The following is an 18,793-nucleotide window of genomic DNA, read 5'->3' as shown; positions in this document are numbered from 1 at the left end:
ATGGGAGACTGTGCCAACAATAGATCATACCTGCTGTCTGCGTGGGACAGGGAGTTTCTATCCCATGAGGAATTTTAATATTTTGACATCTGCTTTCACTGAATCTGTCCTTGTTGCTTAAGGATTCCCATGATACAACAGACTAGTTTGACAAGGAAAGAATCTGCAATGTAAACGTGATCCAGGAATCCAGACATGAGGAATAAAACACACATAAGTATTTAAAAGCAACACATTATTGCATTTGAAAGTAACACATCATCTCCAGAGACCACAGACATTAAATGTGATCCAAAACAAAACACCATGGCTTCTGCAGCACAGGGAGATGCCAGAGAAGCCAAATATTTTCTATAGAAAGTTTCTATCACAGTAGAGTACAGTTTAAAGAAGAAATGAGTGTTATATGTGCATACATATACACAAACATATATATATATATATATATATTAATTTTTATTTACATATATTTATTTTTAGGCAATCTTCCCCTCCTCTAAGACACATCCTCCCATATGCCAATCTTTCCTTTTGGTGCTTCATCATGTGCCTTTGACCTGTTTGCTGCCATTCACTCACTCATCTATCTTTGCTAGGTCTGCTACTAGTATTCCAGAATTCCAAATGAAGGAAAGACCACAACTTGACACTAAAAACAGTTCAGTGAGAGTCTCTTCCTCTCCCTGACCTTTCCATGGGAGGGTGGCCAGCTCAGCTGCAATCCATACATGCACTATCCCTCACCCATCATTTCTTTAACTTCTTGTAGGGGGGTGCAAAGACTGTAGCCATGTCAGACAAGGCTGTGTGATGCCAATAGAAAATTTTACACTTCAAGAAGTCAATTTTCCTCACAGAAGGGTGCTGTGGTTTTTTCCCTCTTGATTTTGCTCCACCTGAAATGTACTCTGCAGTACACAAGAAACTCAAAGTATAGTTCACCCTGAACACAGAGACATTGTGGTATGAGAAGGAAAGAGCATGCTACTGGTTATGGTTCCCTTATTCCCAATTCCACTGCTATTGCAAACACACAATAATCCTAGGGTGGATCTGTCAAAAAAACAGAGCACAGAAACAGGCAGTGTGGGAGTAATATTTCAAGAAATATTTTTGATTTATTTTGATTAAGCCACATCACCTTGCACAGTTGATTTTGAGTGCAGCTACAAAACCAGCCAAATTGGCAAAATTCAGGAGGTGTCAACACGTGGCAGAAAATTCTGACACTGGCAGTGGTTTTTGAGAGCTGTAATGTATGGCTACACCTTTGTTCAATTTTCAGATTTAGCTTCAGGAGATAATGCTGGTCAGATGCAGTTTGTCACCCCATCACAAAAGTCCACCTCCCAGCACTCTCACCTCCCCTGACATTTACCGCCAACATTTGCATATGTTTGCTGCCTAAATGGATATTTCAACAAAAGAGCAGGAAATCGGCTCCACAAATTGAATTTTTGTTAATTTGTTGGCTGGATTATGTGGCTGAACTAAGCCAGCAGAAAGGAAGCTGATGCAGAGTGGAACGCAGGTGAGCAGGGCTGCTGCTCCCTGCACCAGCAGCTGCTGGGATTCCCCCAGGCTGGGAGTTTAGGAGCAGTGACAGAAATGCAGACACATTTCTCCTACATGGTGAGCACATTAACAGGAATATCCCGTTAACAGCTATATCCCATAATTACTGAGCATCAGTATCTTAATAGGATCAGAGCTGCAGCACAGTTCCCATGCAGTAAGACTTTTCCTTAAAGACCTTCAGGGGATCACCAGTATTCTGAGGAATGGGCACATGAACACCCAGAGCCACAGCACACTGACAGCACCTCTCTCCACAGGTGCCTGTGCTGGGGCAGGATTGGGCTGCTCCAGAGTACCTGGGCTGCTGCAAAGATCTTCAGGTACAGACAACATGGAATGGCTTTGCCAACCGCATCCTGTTCCGTCCTCATTCACCAGTTTGCAGAACAACAGGAAATGGAACTTTCAACAAATTGTATGTTTAGGTTTCTCAAATGTGTGGTACTTTTACATTTACCGTTAAGTGAAATGAAACCTAATGAATTTTACACTGAGGGCCTGTCTTGAAATTGTCTCAAGGTTTAGATTTCAAAAGTACCAAATTTCATACCAATTACACATTGTACAAGTGTAACTGCCTGCAGTATATTACAAAAATCAGCTTAAATATTGTTTGCTTTGGCATTTAGCCTTCTTGCAGTAGTAGCTTTAATTTAAGTCACTAAAGTTCTGTTTGAAATTAGAATTGTGCATAACATTTTGCAGACCAGTATTACAATTCAAAATCATCAGGAAAAACTTGTTTTCAGATAAATCTTAGTGAATACTCCTAATACATCATAACAAGTGCTGTAGTGTACCTTTCTCATAGATGTCTTCTCCAAGAAGCACTATTTTTCATTCCACTGTTCGGAAGGTGAAACTCACTTTTCAGTGAGTACAGTTTTCAGAACTGCCATTTATAACAAAACAAACAGGAGACACAGCTGAAGCCTAAACACATAAATCCAGAAAATTCCTTTTGTATTTCCTACTTCACACAGTACATTTTAAAATAGAAATGAGCATGCTGTAGTCAGACATTCTCAGGAAGCTACCTAACTAGCAATCAAAAATTAATTCAGAAGGCAGAAATAATAAATAAAAAACCAAAAGAAAACAACAAAACCCCCAAACTACAAAAACCAAAACCAAACCAAACAAGCAAAAACAAAACTATCACAAACTTTGACAATCCCAAAGACTTTGAAAATATTCTAAGTAAAAGACCAAGGTTATAGGAGCTTGACAGATAATTCAGTACAGAGAACATCTTTCAGTATCTTTATCCTAGACACAAACATCATCATCTCTGCCCCCCCAGTTCAAGACCTAACCTTTCTAATCCCAAAGCCAAAAAATAAAATTTAGTCTCATTGAAGGGTGAAATTTACTGAGTAAAACAGATGGGACAGCAACAAAATGACCTTTTCAAAGCAACTCTTTACAGTACTGAAATATGAGATTGATGGTCTGCATTTCTGCTCTCCAAGGTTAGCACTGCCAAGTTCATGATCAAGATGTTTTGGTCTGAATCACAGATTTTTCATTGTCATCGGCAGACTGAAGGGTTTTATTTATTCACTAATTTGGATGTTGCTAAGAAAAGCCAGCCAGAAAAGTGGAAATCTTGTAACTAGGGCCTGATCATATTTGGTTCTCCAACTGAGCTTCAGAAGTTTTCAATAAATCCAAAGCCAGGCTTCTCACTGTGAAAGCTTAAATAAATAAAGTTAAAGCCATACAGATCTCTGTAAATTATTTTTCAGAATTGTTTTTCTCTGCTGCCAGTTTATCTGCTCTTCTTGAATTTAGTCAGTGCCTAGAAAAGGTGGAAGGACTTCCATCTGCTACTCCTTCAAAGACAGCTATCCTGAAAGGAAGCATCAACCTGTCCTAGACATATGTTTCCCAATGTATTAGACCTGCTGTCTCTGCCAAGATACAATTAAACACTGTCTAATCTTTGAGAAGTCTGCAAGAAATAAGTTTTAAATCCCACATTTGAGAATGACCCACACTGAATTAAGTCAAGCTTCACCATGACTTGCAACAGACTAATCTGTTTACACCAAGGGAATTTCCTGACCCGAGGTTGCTGCAGTAAGCTTGCAGGACTTGATTCATTTGCACTTAAAGCAAGCCACAAGGGCTCTTAAACTGCTTCTACAGCAGGGCATGATGGCAAGGCAAATTTATACCATGGCACTTGCAGTCCCTCCTCTCCTTGACTCCCCAGGCACTTGGTCCTTCTCTCCACCTTTGCCTATGCTTATTCCACCCTGCAGTGAGCTTTTGGAAAGAGAAACTGACTTAAAACCAAACAAAACAACTAAATGAGGTGTTTTCTGCTTGTTTACACTGCTGAATCAGTAGGGCCAGCAGTAGGTGGGAACACCAGCCAGGGCAGGATGGACATTCCCAGAGCAGGCAGAGCCAGGTCAGCTTAGGCTGTCCCTGAGCAGCTGCCAGATTCTCTTGCAGGGCAGCAGCTCCAGCCTGCTCCTCCTGCACTGTCATTTTGAGATTTTAACTACTCCCAGAATCAGGGCAGAAAGGATCAGACACATAAACAAAAGGCCCTGTCCTGCTTGGACGGGCAGGTGGGTTATTTCTCCCAGAAGCCTCTCACTCCTGAGGTATTCCACCTGCACAGCACTGCTGTGGGCAGAGCCACACTGCAGCTGCTGGCTGGCACCTGAGCAGCACTGGGCAAGCAGGACATGCTTCTGTGGCCTGAAGGAGGGATGGAGATTATAGGCAAATAAAAGTATCCTAGTCAGAAGTCAAATCCAAAGCTGTCCTGTCAGGAAAAAGCAATGGTATGCCCAATGCAAGTCCCACCAGGTACTGAAAACCTCCCTGCCCGGATCCCAGCAAAGGACAGCACCAAGGCAGCAGTGCTACTCACATTCACACATGCCAGCATGACGTGCTGCCAGCTTTGTCTGGCCGTTTTTTTTTTTGTTTCCAAAACAACTAGGGCACAAAATATTTAATTGCTGCTATTATTCTTCATTGGATTGGAGCAGATTCCTTATTTTAGAAAAATATCTGCCACATTGTCTTTTATCACAGCATGAGAGAGGAGGCAGTTGTGGTACATTCTGTATAGTCTGGGGTTTTTTTATTTTTCCTCTTTGGGTCATGCATTAGCTATTCCTCTCTGCTTTGGCACATGTTACTAACCCTAGACCCATATGAAACACTTATCCTCAGGGAAAGACCACCATTAAAGAAAAGGTCAGGAAGGGAGGAAAGGCATCTGTATGAAGGCTTTTTTATTGAAATAAAACACTCAGTTAAAAAGGATGAAGTCTGTCTCCTGCAGAATTCAAATCTATCAGGTTAAAGGTTTGCAAGATGCAGAGTGGCTTTTGCATATTTTCTTCCAGACTTAGCACAGAAACAAAAGGAAAAAAAAAAGCAGAATGGGACAACTGATTGGACAGAATGGGACAACGGCTGATTCATTATTCTAAACTCACAAATGACACCTGAAAAGACTCATATGAGTACAGTCAAGGTTGATGTAATCAAAGCTTCTCCTGCCCACATTCCAAAGCATTGGAGCTCAGTAATTGGGTTTCTCCGTTGTACAGATACAAGAGAAACAATTTTTTTTCAACAGATGACAAACACTGACAGTTTTATTTATTTATTTAACTTTCAAAGCAGAGTCATTTTTAATGGATCTATAATTCAAAAGCTCTTTAATTAATTTTCCTCAAGCTTCCTAGAAAGACAGATTTGGCTTTCTGCATTGAAAAACAAGTCAGTCAAGTTCTAGGCAAAGAACCTCAACCAAACCTTTCAAAGTCAAAGCTATAAATGAAACAAAAATGGGATGCTGTTAGGAATAATGGTTGCAATTTCACCACATAAGCTACTTCCAGCATTACACAGTTTTTAAGTTGCTCTTATTTTTCCTTCCTGCCTTCAATCCATTTTTGTTTGCTATAATAATAGCATAAAACCCCACAGAAATTCTTCCCTTATATTGCTTTTTGCCTCACCACATTATTGATTCTGCTTCCTGTGCTTTTTTTGTTACTTTACCTTCTTCTGACTCTGTTAATCGAGTGCTCCATATCCAGGAGACAGCTACAGTGCCCACAAGTACAAGAACTGAAATCTGAGTGGAAGCAGCAGTGGAACTTCAGGAAAATGTCCCTGAAGAGCTGGCAGGCTGACACTTTGTTCCTTCTGGACAGCAGTTTCACATCAAGCAGAAATCTCTAGGGATCCATTTACTTATTTATTTTGGACAAAAACTGGTCCTTAAATATCTATTGAACTCAGCGCTTCATAGAGAAAATGCCCTCCTCGTTTCCCCAGGGAATTAATCTCAAGTGTCTGGATAACAGTAACATTAAATAACCTACCTATGCCTTAGTACCAGGACACACAGGCTCTCCAGTCTGCATTTTTAACAAAATCACAGTTCCAGTGCACAGTGCTCTAGCAGAGCTTGCCTTCCTCCACTGCACCACAGCACTTCTCATGTCCCAGTTGAGCCGAGGCATGCGCAAACACTGCTCTCCCCCTGCTGCTTCTGCCAGAGATTATTCTCCTCAGAGAATAAACAACAGCAGAATGAAATGTATGTCCTTAACCTACTGCATTGATTATGTGAGCTAAGCCACTGATGGAGATGTATTTGCACTTAAATCCTGACTGAAAAGGGAGGGAGCTGAGGCATCGCTGTACAAGAGAGTGGTCTCTGCCGTGGGACTAGGGCAGAAAACTGGAAGGAGAGACCACAAGGATTGTCAGCCTGCCAAGAATTCCTCCAAGCACAAGCCAGTTAGAGAGAAATGCTGGGACATCCAGGAGCTGGAGACATCACCCAGAGAGGTGCAAGAACATGGATCCAAACGGCTCCATTTCTGATGCAAGTACCGGATTGTGCTTTCTTCCACAGTTCAGTACAGGCACTTCATCAAGGACAGCTATACTTCCAAGCCACTGAACCTTCTTCAAACACCCTTTTTCTCTAGTATATTGTCTGGGGTTTTTTACCAGGCTTAAATTCAATAATTGTTGCAAGAAAAGTTGAAAGATTTCATACTGAATGTATAGGTGACTAAAGCAGACAAACAGCTGATATATCCAAAACTGGAGTAGTGCAAAGATTTGCACATCATCCATTAGACTTCAGTAAACTGATTCTTCTCTCACAATTCATTCCATAACCAGAATTCAAAGAATGTGAACAAACAAGTTTCCAAGATATTAGCAAGCACTTAGGTCTTAACTTATCTCTAAAATCTACAAAAGTGTCTGTACAAGTCATTTAAGAAGGGACCACATGTTCTCAAAAGACAAAAACATAGCTCACATTGTTAGGTCCATCAATAATTGCAGCATATAACTTATGAACAAATTAATTCACAATGCTACATATCAAGGAGTTTTCTTTAAAAAAAAAGAAAAATGAGTGATACAAGCACTGGTATGGTGTGGTCTGTATGATTAAATTCTGTACACTGTCAACAAATAAAATGAAGAATTAAAACAAAAGTGAACTTTTTATTGTATCTGACTAAATAATACACCAACACTTCAGAATTACTGCAATGAGCACTGCCTGCAAATTTCATGCTTTGAGTGAAATTTAATTAACTTGAACTAGTAAAAATCCCACAGGGTTATATTATTTGTAAGTGAGAAAATAGGAGTCATGTCTGCGTGATTAGGGATGGGAATTTGGCTAGCCTTGTTTAATTATGGTTCCCCTTGAAAGACACATAAATATTTATGTGAATTTGTGCACTGACATTTGTTGCTGGACTTGAGCAAAGTCACTACAGATAACTTCTAAATGCACCTTCTTCATAGACACGGCTTTTCCTCTATGCACATCCTGTTGCTATAACTTGGCTTGTTTTCCTGACAAGCTAACCTGTAGGGATAGGCAGGAAAGGGAAGGAAAGCAGTGTTCATTCCTAGGTGATTTATGAACCTATGCATCCTTCCTTCTGCAGCAAAAAGTTGGCACACGCACACACAGAAAAAATGTGTGTGTGACTGTGCTCTCACTGGAAGAAGCATCTGGGGGAAAAACAAATCCAACCCTGAATGCTGCCTGTCTTAAGTGCAACTCCTGAGAATGTCACTGCTCCTCTCATTTCCAACACTAGCCCATCCTGTTTTCAAGTGCTGCCAAATGCCAGGACACAGGTGAGGAACAGGGCAACTAAAACTCCGTAAGCTGACAGTCTCAGCACAATGGGCTTTATATGTACAACTTCTCTCTGATACTCTCTGCAAAAATTTTAGTTTCCTGGTAGGAAAAATTAGTAATATTTAAAAAACCAAAGTCACCTGGACATGGCCTGCATGGATGGATGCACATGTGTTACAGGAAGATTTTACTACTAGCCACCCTACACAACACAGAACATGAGCTTGGATCCATGTAGCAAGAAAAAGCCATTTAGCAGCTGTCTTACAGCAAGAGGGGAAAAAAACCCAACAAACCAGCAGAGGGAACAGACACTTCACAATTTATTCTTACAGTGAATAACACCACATCAGCTGGGTCAAAGAGTTGCAAGTGAAAGGCAACTTTTTGGATTTAACGATCCATTTTAAACACTCCCTTAAAGTGTAGTCATTAGTTCTGTGAGCAGCTGAGACAATGCAAAGGAATTTGGAAGAGGAAGAGAAAAGCCTCTCTCATTTCCTTTCAGTAGCAGCAAGCTTTCAGCGTTATGAATCTATTTGACATTGCTCAGAATAAAAAAAAAAAATTAAAAAAATCCCTAGAAGTGTAATTACAGTTCTGAACAGTTACAAGTGGCATGACAGAAGGTAAGATTTTGCAGACTGAGCATACCCAGAGTGTTGGAGCTGCTCTGGAACAATTAAAAAAGACAGACACTTTAAATGGTAAAAATGCAAGCTGTGTTCTGAGCCGGGGAAATTGCAAGTGTACTCTAATCTCATCTGATTGTCATCATCACAAGTGTAACAACTGCAGTGTTCTACCTTAATTGTGTTCACAATTGACCAGTCATACAAAAAGAATCTCAAATAAAATTAATTCCTTAGGCTTTTTGTCACATTGTCAACACACAATAGTTTCAGCAACTGAAATAGAAAAATTGATTAAAATTATATTTGCTGCAATATCTGCATCAAGAAAACATGCTCTAACTTTCCAAGGAGCTTTAGAAAGAGTCTACTTTTATTCTCCTTTGGCATACTTGGAGACTTTGTATAAATTAATTTCAAGTGGGGTGTCTTCTATGCTTCACTTCTTCAAGGATTCAGGACAACATGTTAGCAATGCTTCAAGGGCACCTCTGCTCCAGGAGACAGTACGTAGGGGTTAAAATAAGGATGAGGGTCCACCTCTGCCCTAATGGCAGACATTGTGTCCCTCGAAGGGCCTATACCCACTATGACCATCAGAAAAGGCAAGGAAATTCAGCAGAAGTACTGAGGAAAAACAGACAAACAGACCATTATGAGTTGTGATTTGACTAAAGTGAGGGAAGCAATGTAGAACAGGAAGATTTATACTTCTGAGGAGAGTACTGTAATTCCAATAACCTTTTCCACTCTTGCATAAATTGAGCCCCCAGGCACTTGATAAAAGGCATGCACAGCACTTTTTTTGAGCAGCTGGAGAGCTCCTACTGCATACTATTTTTTTTTTTTAACAGTTCTCCCACAAAGCTATTGAAAATTGTAGTTGTGCTATTTCCAGAAAATCACATCCCGGCTCGATGATAGAACAGCCCGTGGTGGCTCTATAAACAAAGTGGTTCCGTATCATTTAACAATTAATGGTCACTTTAAGGTGAGCCAGTCAAAATGTTTCCTTCAGTGGATCCCTCTGTGATCACTCCTACCAGATCTGCCTCAAGTGACTCAGACAAAGGCAGGCTGGTTACATAAACAGAAGGTAGGTGGCTTAACAACCTTGATCTTATCACAGACCTGTCAGTGGAGAGAACTGCACGTTACTGCAGAGCTAACTCACATGTCAATGCACTGGAAAGGAATCAGATGTTTTCCACATCCTACAATTTGGGAATGCTTTGCAGGGTTATTTATTGAGCCAGTTCAGGTTACACAGAACAGCTTCAGAGCCTGCTGTTTCTAGTGCTTCACCTGCCTTGCCAAGGCCATGCTTGCTACTGAAGAGTCATGAGAAGAAAATGGAGAATGAAATCAATTTTAAACTTGGAATGCTTCAGGATTTCAGGGCCTATATGCTTTTGAAAAATAAAGGAGGAAAAAAACCACACATAAATCTCACTCTTTCTATTAACACCTGACTGGAAGCAAAATTATTTTAAAAATCTGACATCACTGCAGCTCAACACTCAGAGCTGTTCCATTTTGGCACTTGCTCATTCGTCAGTCAGGGGCAAACTTTCTAGCACTCTGCTTTAGCTTTCCAGGACACACATGTAAAAAAAAATCTTAGGAAGCCACATTTAGCCTTTCAGATCACTGCCTGTGTAATTTGCAGTAGTAACAGGTTAGAATGACCTAGCTATAAATGAGAAAGATGCATCACAGCTGGACATCCTCACTGGTCTGAAAGCTTTTGCCAAGCTTCCACAGGCTTTTGAAACACAACCTATGATTTTCAACAGTGTTTCTACCTTTTTTCTCCCAACAGTGAAAGAGAAGAAACATGCCCACTCATTCCGCTACTATGCATTGGAGGGACACCCCTGCTTCCTTGCTCCAACCTTAGATGTCGTCTTCTTTCTAGCAAAGCTATTTCCAGAGCTTATTTACCAGTTCATTCAAGTCTAGACTTTCTAATTTTGCAGCATAATCTGTAGCTCAGTCACCCATGAAACTGCTGAACAGCCTGCAATTGTGTGCAAATCCACACTGGGGCTTGTACTGCCTGAGCTCAGGTACAGTCATTAGTGACAGCATACAGCTCTTTAATGGGAAGCTCTTTAAACCTGCCAGGAGCATTTGCCTGAAAAATATCTCTTCACTTCCTCTCCTTCCCCTTAAATAGTTTAATTAATACCAAAGTCCTAGCTTTGGCTCCAGAAAGTGACAAAAGCAGGGATCCTGACCGTGAAACTGATACAGCATGGGACATGAACAGCTGGAAGGGAACGTTATTTTTCCTTTGTTCATTTAATGGCCCTGCCCAGTGTGAGCCTCCAGTCCCACTCTATTCCCCAGGCTCAGGCAGCACCAGAGACACTGTGCCCAGCAGATCTCCCAAAGGAAGCAGGGGACAAGACCAGAGGGCACAATCCACTGACATTGGCACCCTTGGTGGTCTCCAGAGGGAAGGTGGATGGCTTGCCTGGCAGAGGGCTCAGGCAGATGCTGGCACCAGCTTGTCTTGGGCAGCAGCATGTGAGAGGAGAGGGGGTGAAGGGGGGACTCCTGTCCTCAGCCATGAGAGCTCTGGTGTCAGCTGATGGCAAGGAGCCCTAAGGAAGGGAGCTGTGCTGAGCCAGCCAAAGCATCTGCCCTTCCCCACAAGCACCCAGGAAAGGACTGCTCTGTGCTCAGGGCCAACGCAATGACCCAGTGAGAGGAAAGTAACCCAGTTGCAACACCCTCCCCACCCTCAAAGTAATCAGATTTGCTCTCTCCCATGACTTCCACATTTGCTGAGTGTACTAGGACCCACGTGAGTTGCAACAGCAAGCAGAGCTATCTGCAGTGAGACTGGCATGCCTGGCTGCTGCTGCAAATCCACAGATACCAGCAGAGGCATTACTCAGGCACCCGTGACCCTGCTCAGGGCTCCCACACCTCTTCCTCTTCCTCTCAGCCTGTCCAAAGGACAATTCTTCTCAGGAGCATCTTAGGGCTTTCCCCCAATGGGTAAAGTCAAACCTGCTGTCCTTTGGCTGGGCAGCAGGCTGTGGCACCATGCATCCATCTGTCTGAGCTAACAGGGGCAGAATGCCCATCCTTCCTCTCTGGATTTACACACAGCAGCAAATACCAAACAGAAGGCACCCTGAGAAAAAACCAGCTTTTCCCCTACCTTCTCTTACCCTGTTTTCCTCCAGTCCCCAGTCTATACTCTCTTCTATGTTTAGCTGCTGGGCAGGCCATACATGCCCTTCCAGCCACTGTGGCCACAGCACTCCTTTTCATCCCTTCACCATTACTCTCTCCAGGATATTTTGCCAATGGTCCCAGCACTCTCCTCCAGCAAGAGGTGGCCCATTACTGTAGAAATCTGCTAAGCAAGGATGTTAGGGGACTCACCCATAGCATACCAAGCAGGCAGCATCAGCTCTGTGCATCACATTGCTGCTGAGTATGGCATATTGGGAGACACTGTGCCCTCCTGGGAAGAGCTTCTTGAGCTCCCTCATGAAACAGACAAAAACAACATTCTTGTTGGTCCCTGACCATACAATATGTATGCTAACTGCTGAGAAGCATAGGAACCCATGAAGATTTGTAGGAAAACCTTTCCAGGCAGGAAAACACTTCTGGAAGACAGTAAATGCTCTTCCTGTTCCACATCAGCATGAAAGAAAAGCCTTTCAAAGCTGCATGTGTTTGCTCAGTGGAATAGGATCTGCTGCATTTCATTCTCCTGGATGATGCAAGGACCCACAGCAGCCAGGAGGGGAAAGTCCTGGGCTCATTGCTCCTCTGCTTCCCCCTCTCACAGCAAGCATCATCACCTGCACAAAGCCTGTCTCTTCCTGCAGCTTCACTAAAAATTTCACCTGAAACACCTCTTCCAACAAAACTACGGCAGCTGCAGGCAAAATTTCAGCTTAACAAATCAACATCCCAAGGTGTTCCTTCAGATAAGCCCCAAGCAGCTCCAGGCAAGAAGAGGCTGTACTTGCAGGCCACAAGAAGTGAGCTCAGCACAGCACTGAGGAAAGCCCACAGAGGAGCACAGCAGCTCCATGCTGTCCCTCCATGGAAGGCAGGGCTCATCCTTGGCATACTCTGCACCATGGATAACAGCACTAGGCTATGAAGAAGTGTGTGGTTTGGATGGTGAAGGCAACTCCATCTTGGCAGTTCTGTGTTTTAAAGACAGCACTTTGGTGCTCTTCTCACTCCCAAAGCATCCTGAACTGTTATTTACAATTTCCCCCAGGCAGGCCATAAATCCAAGCACAACTAGCAAGCTCAACACAGTGTAAAAGGATCCCAGAGGCAGACTAATTACCATTGCAGGCTATGCAAGCCTATGCAGTTTTCTTCTGCACAGTAGCTATGGAAATTTTGGCTAATGGCTGCCACTAACAGGTCAAACTTTCCACTTTCTATTGTTCTGTTCAGGGCAGCCAGCTGGGAGTTCAGGGGCAACAAATCTCCAGGGGAAGAAATCAAGGCCATTAAGGGAAAGGGAAGAGAAGCTATGAATCATAAGAGTACTTCACACACTTTTCTGATACCAGCAGGAAAGATAGTAGTAAGTAAAGACTGAGAGGAAGCCTAACATATTATATGACAACTAAAATCAAAATCACCACCAAACAGAAAACCCTACAACTCCCATTCTCTTGAGACTTTAGAGGTTACTTCTCTCCAAGTTCTCTATACCAAGGTGACAACTTCTTTTTTGTTTAAATTATTTAATACAGTAAAAACTCACTCCCCTCATCTCTTGAGACAGAAGGTCAGAAGATTTATCAGAAGCACAGGTGCTGCATCTTTCACATTTTCTCACCTCCACAGAAGTGTGCTGATGTTCAGCCTGCAGCTAATTTCACACAGATCTCTCCTAACACCTACTAGCTCTGTTTAGGCATTGTCTATCCAGACAGCAGTGGTTATAGCAAACACCTGAATTTTAGGGGGGGTGGGGATAAAAGAGCAGACTCAAATCATTCCTCTGGACCAAGGAGTGCATGAAGCAACCAGAATATGCCATTTTCTGAATGAAAGCCTGGGCTGATAAGCTATTGTTTGTCTAAAGCAACACATACACTCTTTCACTCCAATCATTAAAACGTCCAGAATCAAACTTCTACTTAGCTGGCATTTACCCATGAAAATCATCAGTTGCAATCTCTTAAAAGTTAGAAAAAACTCCTCATCAAGTAAGAAAAGCTAACATGCTGCAACTGGGCTGTGAAAAATCCTGACAAGCCGATTATCCAGCTGAACATCACACTGGTAATCACTGAAGCCCATGGGAACCACACAGGTTAAATTACTTCCCAATAAAAGTGTAATGTCTTCAGTGGTAGTTTCATTTTTTGGGATAAGATTCTCACTATAGATTATATGAACAAACACAAGAGAATTTTAAAAATCATGTATCTTGGGTACCATATCAGGTATAACAATGAAGTGCAATACAGAGCAAACTCTTGTCTGTTGCAGTCAGGCCTCTTTCCCCATGGCACAGACCAAAAATAAAACAAAAACTGTGGAACTTAACACCACAAAATACTCTGTGCAAAGTAAGGATACTGTGCTAAATCTTGATGGGTTAAATACCATCCACAATAGGAAGTAAATAAAATTTTATGAAGATCTGTACAGCAACTTCCAGGATATAATTAGATAATACTTTTCCAGAGCCATAATAAGGAGGAGAAAATTTTGTGTTTTCTTTGGTTGGTGTGGTGCTACCTGTTAATTACAAACAGCCAAGGAAGCAGAAGATGCTCTCTGGAACATATCCAAGGGACACAGATAGGCTGGTGGCATCGTGGATGCACTCTCCAAAGGCAAGGCCTCCAGAGGGGGTTTTCAAATGTTCTGGCCACAAGTTTACTAGTCACTCCAGATGAGAGCATGTAAGTATTTCTTACAAGCTTTCCCTCAAGTTTCTCTCAGAGATTGCTTTCCTCCTCATGAAACAGACAGAAACAGCAACAACAACATCCAAACAAGAACCCAAAATTACCCAGCCAAAAATAAAAAGAGTTGATAAAAGGATTTCAGAGTCTTCTAACATTTTTGCTGTAACTTTGCAATCCTGAGGCAGGGACACAGGATATTTCTGCAAGTAATAGAGGAAGTTCTGAAAAAGTGCCAGAGTACAAACTGCTAGAGGCAGCCAAAGTGGTCAGTCTCCCACTGAGCTCAATACTGCAGGGTGAAATCTACTCCCATTATACATTATGGCTATGACCCAGGTAACTTCTAGGTTTAAAAAACAACAGACAAACCCAAACCACTTTATAACTTCTAAAATGAACTCTGAGACAGCTTCACAGGCGGCTTTGTAGCAACCTAAAGAGACAGCTGCAAAAATCCTCCTTAGAAAAATTTGAGCTAAAGCTTTTGCAATCAATATGATTCTGGTTTGATCTCTTTGAACAAAAGCAGGAAGCCAGAGAACAGCAAACCTCATACTTGATAAAACCCCATTTGTATGGGCGTTGAAGGAATACTCACGCAGTGCATACAGGGAAAGGACTATTCCAGCCAGGCAAAATCCCTCGAAAAACCTGAGTGTGCTGAACATGGTCACATTCACTGAGAGTGCCACAGTCAGTCCAAATATCAAAATGAATATGACAGAGAAGAGCAGTACAGGCCGTCGACCAACCCTAAAAGTAAGGAAGTATGGAGAAACAGTGTTAAAAGCCAGGATGGACACAATGCTGGATCATTAAAACTGGGCAAGAGGGGAACAAGTCAGGCAATCCCTTCCAAATATTACTACCCATTTTTAACCTTTGTTCCATTTTTCTCCTTTTTTTCTTACTAAATCCCAGATTTCTCTGCCAGCTTTACATTGACAAGTCCATCTCAGAAAGGATTAAGCAGAGACAGCACATTGTATTGGTGCTTGATTTAACCAGCCTTTTCAAAACAACAAAGATAAACAAAGAACCATCTAGGAACTACTGTAAGGCCAGAAATAAGTCCTTTGGAGATGAAAATCAACTTCTCAGAGTTTTCTGTAGTAGCACAGAAGGATATATGGTATTATATACTACATGGCATTATATATTTTAGCTGCAGCGATTTCCTTTTCCCAAGAGACATGTGCTTTTCAGTCTCATCTACAAGGGCAGCCAGCTCAGAAAACTACTTTTCTTGGTCTCATTTGTTGAGGAGAAGCCTAACAACATGGACTGAACACAAAACAGGGCTCAGGTCACTCCACTGAGCCTCAGAGAGTCGATAATATAACTCACAGGAAAATTGTGAGCTCCAAGTCCTTCCACTTTGTATCCTCATAGCTGTTGGAGAGACCCACAAAACCAGCCTAACTGGAGGATAGGGTGAGGAATAAAAAACTTCAAAAACCATTAGAGGTAACAGGGGCAGAGGACTTGCAGCCCTCCTTTGCAGCTGCAACCTGTAGTTGCATGTATTGCTACAGTGCTGACGAGGAGGAAGAGTTATGCTACCGCTGGATGTGGGGGCAGCCACTGCAGAATTTGGCTCTTTCATGTCCAAGGAACATGACATTTTTACCATCTCTTTTTCGTATGTTTAGTGTTTATAATTCCCTTTTCTCTCCCTCTTTCTATGCAAGGAGAATGACATGAAGCATCAGAGCACATGGCTATTTTTAAGCAAGAATTGGATCATTATGTGGAGATTTCCAAAATTTTTCAACTTGTCAACTCCCACAAGTTTTCCAGTGGAACTGAGGATCTCTTTTAGTCAGCTCCATATGCCATTTTCACAAAGAATACATGAACTTGCTTTTCGTAGGCAGCTTTCACAGACCCATTCAAAGCAGACTGTCAGCTGCAAGCCAGCCATCAGGTTGAATGTCAGCACAATAAAGAGCATTTAAATCTCACAACTTAGTCCAGTTTCACATGCTGTAGCATTTCTATTCAATTATTTCAGCAGATTGTCACCAGCAGTTATAAAATACATTATACATATGCATTCACAATTAGAACTTTGGATTTTGCAGTACTTAAAATAAAATAAGGAGCGAAGGGCTGAAAAAGAGACATCATTATAATGTTTTGCATTTTGGGAACTGGAAGAGTGGACCAGTCATCAGTCAGGCTTTTCCAAAGTCACACCGAAGAAAATGTTGTCATGACTCCTTGCATGAAAACAGGTTTATCGTTATTACTAGCTGTAGTATCACCTGTGAGGCCCCTCAAAGATTTAACTTGTTGGCATTAGTCATTCAAAGCTTTTAAAACAGAACCAACATGCAAGCTGAAGAAAGCAAGGTCAAAACAGGCTGCTCTCCATCAGGGTACAAGCACAGCCCACTGGAAGCTGCAGTGGGGCTGAGGGTGGGAGCACAGCATCACTGACTCTGTGATGCACAACACACTGGGGACTCGCTGGACATGGGGAGTGGCTGCTGCCTGTGCTTCAGATTTTGTATTTATGGAACACAGCCCTTGGGCAGGGAGGGGAAATACCTCATGTAAAACCTTGAATACAGAAAAAAAAAAAACCCTATGAACTTTGTATTATCAGCTATCTGCACAGACTTTTGCAGCCCCATTTTTGTTATGCCAAGCTGTAATTCATACCAATTAGTATTTGTGGAAGTGTTTTGCAGATGAAAGACATTATGCAAACACTCAGAATTAGGAACTTAATTCTCATCACAAGCCTGACCTGCCATTCCCTGATGTTGATTGAAAAGGACTTTATGCTTGGCATACTTCAGTTCTCTTCTTCCCCTCCTCCCACCCCTTGTGCTCAAGGTTACCCATCATTAGGACACAGAATTTCTTCTACCATTATACAAGTGACACAAATGAATGGTTGCTGCTAATGAAAAAAATCAGAAAATCCAAGAGCCTCCTGAGCCCATAAAAACCAACTGAGGCCAGAAAATCCCTCTGGTAAGAGGCATTTCCTCACAAGCACAAAACTAGTCATCTTCTTCACCAAGGCAAGCAGCACACTTCTCAAAAAACTGAAGCTTCAGGGCAGCTATCAGCCATATATTTGGTGATCCAGCAGTGTTTTGACAGGATGGTGTCTCAGAGCATAAAAAAGCACCTTTTATATGCAGACAGAATTATCTGTCTAACAGTACATGGAAATGCTTGTGAGAAATTAAACCATACACAATTTCCCTGGAAAAACAGCCCCAGGATGCTATCTGCTGCCATCCAAACTGTTCCAGAGAGAGATTATTGTATCATGGAAGTCTCCACCTACGGCGCACGCGGCTATCTAGATCAAATGCTAAATGCTGCCTGCACAGGTAAATAACCAGGGATACAAGCAACCCCAGGCTTTTGAAGAATCTGCAGCCCCCACACGGTATGATAAGCAAATACATCAAAAAGATATTCCTGATGTCAGAGTTGCCCTGCAGGGGAAGAGTGAATGGGCTGAGGAGAAGAGCTGCTCTTCCCATACTCCTACGCATGTACCTTGCCACCCTAAGATAACCAAGCTTTGCTCTCACTGCTGGTCAAGTTGCCCTTCCCATGCCATTCTTTGCAGGCTCTCTCTTGCTTTTGGGACTGGAACTACTCAAAGGCTCCAAAAAACATCAGAGAAGGTGCAAAGCAGGGGCACTACAGGGCAATGAGTGGTACAGATTTACTGTCTGTCTTGGTGCTACATGAACACCGTGCCCACCTGCTGCAGGAGGAAACTTTCCACACAAACCTCAACGGGCTCTGTCCAGAGTAGGCAGAATTGCCAGCAGCACTCTGCCTGTGGAGCAAGTAACTTATTCAGGAGTTGGACACAGCTGGTCTTCCCACAGCTGAGGATGTTTGCAGACCTTCCTCCTATAGATTTTCCACACAGAGCTGTCCCAGTGTGCACACCTACTGTGTTTTGAGCACGGAGCACTCACTTTACTTAGCAAATTGCTTTAATACACTCTATGCTTTGGCCTCATTCAGCTTTAAAAGCTTCTTTCAAAGAGGAAAAGCAAAGCCCCTAATGGCACAAAAACCCCAAAACATGTTCTAATTATCTGAACTGGAGAGTGGTATATAAGTGAAATGAAAACAGATTTTGAATTTTTATAACACTTTTTATGCATTACTCTGTTTAATCTCCCTGGTTCTTGCTTGGGAATGACATCTTTTTTCCTTACTTTTCTTTTTCTATCAGATACAATCTGTACAACCCCACACCTTAGCAGAAATTCAAGCTATGATTAAATAGCAAAGTAAATTCCATTTAGATCTTCTTTTACCAGCCCCAAATGCTACTGCTAAACAGCAAATAACCTACTGAGCACAGGAGTTCTGCTGCATCAGGGGCATCAGCTGGCAATGTGGACTAAACAGGAGTATGAGGACCAGCTTTGGTGGCAGCAAACCATGTCCATTCTAGTCATCCACAAAAGGGTCACTGTTCCCTCCTGCCACCAAGTTACTCTTTT

At 42.2% G+C, this 18,793-nt stretch overlaps 1 protein-coding gene across 3 annotated transcripts in view; it reads right to left on the bottom strand.

The window, feature by feature from the left end:
• SLC22A23 (solute carrier family 22 member 23) overlaps positions 1 to 18,793 on the bottom strand; it is a 109,993-nt gene that overhangs the window by 71,306 nt on the left and 19,894 nt on the right. For all 3 annotated transcript variants that reach the window (XM_077181362.1, XM_054644412.2, XM_054644420.2), the window contains exon 3: positions 14,896 to 15,050. In XM_077181362.1, the coding sequence (XP_077037477.1) occupies positions 14,896 to 15,050 (155 nt within the window). The remainder of the gene's footprint in view (positions 1 to 14,895; positions 15,051 to 18,793) is intronic.

The sequence above is a fragment of the Agelaius phoeniceus genome, chromosome 1 (assembly GCF_051311805.1).
Source record: "Agelaius phoeniceus isolate bAgePho1 chromosome 1, bAgePho1.hap1, whole genome shotgun sequence".
In the NCBI taxonomy this organism is placed as follows: Eukaryota; Metazoa; Chordata; class Aves; order Passeriformes; family Icteridae; genus Agelaius; species Agelaius phoeniceus.
This window is presented reverse-complemented; position numbering and strand designations above follow the sequence as displayed.